The sequence below is a fragment of the Rhagoletis zephyria genome, unplaced genomic scaffold (assembly GCF_001687245.7).
Source record: "Rhagoletis zephyria isolate East Lansing unplaced genomic scaffold, Rhagoletis_zephyria_1.1 Rzeph_scaffold_04389, whole genome shotgun sequence".
Lineage (NCBI taxonomy): Eukaryota > Metazoa > Arthropoda > Insecta > Diptera > Tephritidae > Rhagoletis > Rhagoletis zephyria.
Window position 1 is genome coordinate 37,506 of NW_016161472.1, and position 5,467 is coordinate 42,972.

Below are 5,467 nucleotides of genomic sequence, written 5' to 3' on the forward strand. Positions count from 1 at the left end.
TACAAGCGTCTATTATTACTAGTATGTGTTTGTACTTTGTGTTGCTACTATGAATTGGTCCATAATGGTCGATATGTAACATTTCAAAAGGTTCGTTTCCTTTAGGAATCATATTAAGAAGACCTTCTTTTTTCCCGTGTTTTGTGGAGAATGCTATACATTTTAAGCAGTTTTCGATATGCCCAGCTGCTTTTTTCCTAATACTAGGGAACCTGTAGCTTTTACTTATCGTGTCCACTACTCTCTCAACACCTATGTGGCCCAATTCAACGTGGTATTTATACAAAACATGTTCTTCCGTTGACTCTGGTACGTAAAATAATAAATTACCATCCTTCTTTTTATACACGACTCCGTTTCTCATCTCACAATGGCTATCTTCTGTATTTTCCAATCTTTTTCTGATAGTTTTTAGGTTTTCGTCCCTATTCTGACATATAATTAAGTTTTCCTCGGGTGTATTTCTATGGATCGTTAGGACGTTATTTATTCTGCTCAGCGCGTCAACATGTTGCATCCTTTTGCCTGCTCTATGTTCTAGTTCATAGTGATAATTTTGTAGTTCGAGGGCCCACCTCGCTATTCGTGGATTGATGTATTTTTTATTGAGAGTTAGAGTTAAAGAGTTACAATGAGTAACAATCTTGAATTTTATACCCTACAAATAAACTCCAAACCTCTTTAACGCATATATTATTGCCAACGTCTCCAACTCAAAGCTATGATATCTTGATTCGTAGTTTCGTATCCTTCTTCTTTTGGACCAGTATTGCACCGAATCCTACTGAACTGGCGTCACAATGCAACTCTGTAACATCGTTCGGGTCATATATCGCCAGCAGGGGTGCTTCCAACAATTTTCTTTTAAGTGGGTCGAAGGTTTCTACTTCCCTTTGACCAAACTGAAATTTTTCATCTTATCTCAGTTAATCATAAAGTGGCTTAGCTACAATTGAAAAATCTTGTATGCACCTACGAAAGTATGAACAGAGTCCTAAAAAGCTTTGCACTTTTTGAACTTTTGTTGGAATAGCAAAATTTTCCACTGCCTTTAATCCTTTTTTGTCTGCCTTTATGCCATCGCCAGTTATCGAATACCCTAAGTAAGAAATTTCCGACTGAAAAAATTCGCATTTATCTAACCTAAGCTCTAACTTATTTTGTACTAAACATCGGAAAACTTTCTGTAATATACGCATGTGTTCTTCAAAAGTTTGTGTTGCTATCATAGAAGCAGGTTTCTTTGACAGATATCCCATTGAAAGTTATGTCAAAAAGCTGCTTTTAACTTTAGAGTCGACTTTATTTTGACTATAACTACGGGCCAATGTCATCAAGTTATATTATGACTTCGCCACTACGTATCATTTCCGCAAAAATTTTGTTTATGAACTTTTGAAAAGTCCGTGGAGCGTTTCTTAATCCAAAGGGCATTCTTAAAAACTCAAACTGTCCTAAAGGTGTCGTAAAAGAAGTATATTTTACTGACTTCTTCGACGAAAACATGGAAAAATCCATTCTTAAGATCTAACTTTGTAAAGCATCTCTTATTTAGTAGCCTGTCTAACAAGTCGTCTATCAAGGGTATAGGGTAGTTGTCTTTCGCCGTAACTTAGTTCAATTTTCTATAATCGACGCACATTCGTAAGTCGCCTCTCTTCTTTTTCACCAACACTATTGGCGAGATAAAATCTGAGTCACTAGGACGTATGTACCCTTTCGCTAGATATTCATCTAGTATCCTTTGTAGTTCTGCTTTTTCGCTGTACGACAATCTTCTAGGTGTGCAAGCAACCGGTCTCGCATTTTCTAAAACTAGCCGTATTTCCTTTTGGACTCTGGGCTTATCTGGCCTTTTTACATTTATGTATTCTCTGCAAAACATCTTCTGGAAAAATTTTCGGTTTTTAAAACTAACCCCACTTCCAACTACACACTCTACTCCACTCATATCTTGCATATCGATTGCTAATAATCTAATCTTACTAATGTCACTATTTTTCTCAGCTTTATCTTTGTTCACCTCCTTGACCTTGCTCGTAATCCCACCCATATTTTTCTATGTTGCATCTGAATCACCAATGTCCTCAACTTCGCGCACTTTCACAAATTTGTTCTTATTCTCGACTTCGTTCACGTTTTCTTCTTCACCTTGCACCACCCTATCCATAAATTCTACATTTCCTATATTCAACTTTGCCTCGCTTGCCTCAATAAAATCTCTATCTAGCAATACCGAGTAACCAACACACCCATTAGGATCCACTAAAATTTTAATTAACACATCTTTATTCAGGACTTTAATACTACACTTCATCTATCCGATACCTTTAAAAATTGACTTATTTAATCCATAGTACGTTTCTTTTACTTCCTCTAGCTTCACCCCTGACGGCACCACATTTTGTTTCATTAAGCTAATCGGGCTGCCCGAGTCAACTAAGCATTCTACAAACATATAAGTATTAACGTGTGACAACATATATATTCTAAAATAACTTACAAATGAATTTTTCTCTTTTTTATATTGGTTACAGTTTGTTGCGAAGTGTCCTTGCTGTCCGCAGGCATAGCACGACCCAGCTTCTCGTTTCGCCTTCCTGCAGTCTTTCGCGTAGTGGCCTGAACAGTTGCAGTTATAGCACCTGAGACGTTCATCGGTGCGTTGCTTTGCTGCTGGTCGTTCCGGCAATGAAATTGAACGGAATGCTCTCACGACATCGTTTGGTGACGTAACATTGTGCAACCTTGCTTGGTTGCGGAGTTGCTTGCCAGGGATTCCTTCAACAAGGTAATCCGCGAATTCTTCGTCACTAAGATTTAAATCTGCTCGTAGGGCGAACTTGTCATTGTAGTAGTTTGCAAAACTTTCTTCCGGCACCCACACTCGGCTTTCAAACCTACGACGGCGTTCGAGCTTTCTTTCGCCGGATGTGAACACCGCCTTCATTTCGTTCATTAATTCGTCTACATTGTTGGCGAACGTTGGCTTAGCATTATACCATGTAAGAACTGCACCTTTCAACTTTAGGTGTATGGCAACACACATCATCGCATCTTCGACTTTTAATATACCGCGGTAGTGCATTACTTTATTATACCATGTGGTAAATTTATTTCTTTTAGTGTTTCGGACGCAACTTTGTCGCTTACTTCGTGTGTTCCCGCCATTTGTTTGTCTTTTTCGAGCAGAGCCTTTTGTTGCGGATAACGGATAAATGTTCTGCTGTTACAATTCACGCTATCGCTATCTTCGGTGTGCCTTGCTGGACGCCGCCCAAAGGTGCCGCTTCGAACACACACTCCATCGTTGTCGTGGTCGCTTATTACAATTCTTCCGTTGCTCGCCCCGTTGTTCGTGCCGTTGGTCGCACCGTTATCCATGCCGTTGTTCGCACCGTTGTCCATTCCGTTGTTCGCACCGTTGTTTATGTCGTTGTTCACGCCATCGTTGTTTTCACCATCGTTTGTACTACTGTCCTCGCCACTCTTCTCAAAATTATCTGCTGCTGCTGAACCTTGTCTTTTTTAATTTTCGGCTACATTTTCTCCAGGGCAAAGTCCACGTGCCTCCGCTGATAGGTCGCTGAGTCTTGCAGCTAAAGTGGCCTTTGCGCCACTCGCGTTTAGCCCAACGGCCGTGCACCAGGCCTTCAGTTGCAACAGCGAATATCGCTCAGCACTTATGTTCTCACTTTCCATTTTATATTACTTAAAATTGACTGTATTTTTAATAGGAATGGTTCCGCGGACCACTTCTGATATAATATATCAGGTCTTAGTAGTATCGAGTAAAACACGTCCTCTTCGTAGCTACGCACAAAATCTAATGAATTCTTTTATTTTCATTTTCAAAAATGGAGTTAATCCCCACGCTAAAGCATGATACAAATATTTAAAGGTAAAACCCATGATACTAAAAAGAAGGTAGTTTCAATACATGATTCAATAATTAAAGGTTTGCTCATTATTGACATTCGACTTTTGACACTCCCTAAGCTGCCTTACAAAAGCTTTGCACACACACACGAACCCACACACAGTGCTTTGCTAAGGGAGCCGATTTTGTCAAGAGGGAGCGAGAAAACTGCTTTTTGAGCAAACCTTTTATTATTGAATCATGGTTTCAATAAACAACTTTTGACGGATAATAAAATTTTTTGAAGTTTCATAAATTGTGAGTATTCTTTATGGCCTTGCCACTTTGATAATATTAAAACAATAAATCGGAGTATTTTCTTTCCCACATTTATACCAATTTAATAATATTTCAAATCAAATATCATTATCAGTGCGTGGCAGTTTTTTTTACTTACGTGGTTCGCACCTTTTTTTATTAAAAATATATAAAATGTGTAATGTCAAAAGAGACTTCATTGAAATTGTACTTTTTATTTTATAATAAAAATCACGAGAGCATTATGATGTTATTTTTTCATTTTATTATTTTGAATGCAATCTTGCGATTTAAAAATCAAATTCTAAAGAATGCTCTTTTCAAATAAATCTTTTTATAATCGCCAATTCCATGTGAATAAATTGTTCTCATAACTTAACATGCAAAACAAAAACAAATTGGGAAAAATTATTTTTGCTTTGCTTTATAATTTCTGCCAATATTTGTTCACATACAATTCGTGATTGTGATGAAATTCGTGAAAATTTACTTTTAAATTTCTCATCAGGTTTTGCAAAAAATTAGGCTATCACCATTAACTTCAACAAATTGCGAATTTAAAATTTCCAATGTATGCAAAAAACTTGAATTCGGCTTGCGCATAACGCCCCTCCTATAAGCGATTAGCATAAGTATAATTTTGATTCATCCGTTCTGAAGTCTACTTTCGTCAACCCCATTTTGGAGATTATGCATTAATTTTCAGATTCATCATATTCGACATCTTTGAGTGGACTGATGAAAAATATATTACTGCTCGTGATCAGGTAGCATGAATTTAATGAAATGTCATAATTTTATTCAAAGAGAGATTTCAATTTAGTTCCGTTTGCGAGGAGGAAGTGGCCAGATGTGTATGCAGTATTAAATCTAATGATGTGGGGAATGATGAGCTTCCGATAAAGTTTGTCAAATTAATTTTGCCTTACATTCTCGCTTGCTTTACACACATACTCAATCACTGTTTAACCACTTCGTGCTTTCCATCCAAGTGGAAAGTAGCAAATGTCACACCAATAGCCAAAAAACCTGGTGCCTCTCTGATTTGTGAATTCAGGCCCATAAGTATATTAACAGGACTTTCTAAGGTTTTTGAGATGCTTTTAGCGCAGCAAATATCCGACTTCATTCATAAAAATAAACTCCTAAACCCTCTGCAGAGTGGTTTCAGAGCTGGTCACTCCTGTTCTACTGCTGNTCATATATACACTGGTGTCCCTCAGGGATCCATATTGGGCCCCCTTTTGTTTAGCATTTTCATAAATGACATTTTCAGCACCTGCACTCATG

At 37.7% G+C, this 5,467-nt stretch overlaps 1 protein-coding gene across 1 annotated transcript; it reads right to left on the bottom strand.

The window, feature by feature from the left end:
• Positions 1-2,360: 2,360 nt before the first annotated feature.
• On the bottom strand, positions 2,361-3,107 carry LOC108370674 (uncharacterized). Its single transcript, XM_017626055.1, has 2 exons — positions 2,504-3,107; positions 2,361-2,448 (listed from the first exon to the last, which is right to left on the bottom strand). Exons 1-2 carry the CDS (start codon positions 3,086-3,088, stop codon positions 2,440-2,442), a joined length of 594 nt encoding a protein of 197 aa, XP_017481544.1. The 5' UTR covers positions 3,089-3,107; the 3' UTR covers positions 2,361-2,439.
• Between the last annotated feature and the right edge of the window lie 2,360 nt (positions 3,108-5,467).

Excerpts from the sequence above, each read along its gene's own strand:
- LOC108370674 (XM_017626055.1), bottom strand. The coding sequence starts at position 3,088 with ATGCACTACCGCGGTATATTAAAAGTCGAAGATGCGATGATGTGTGTT.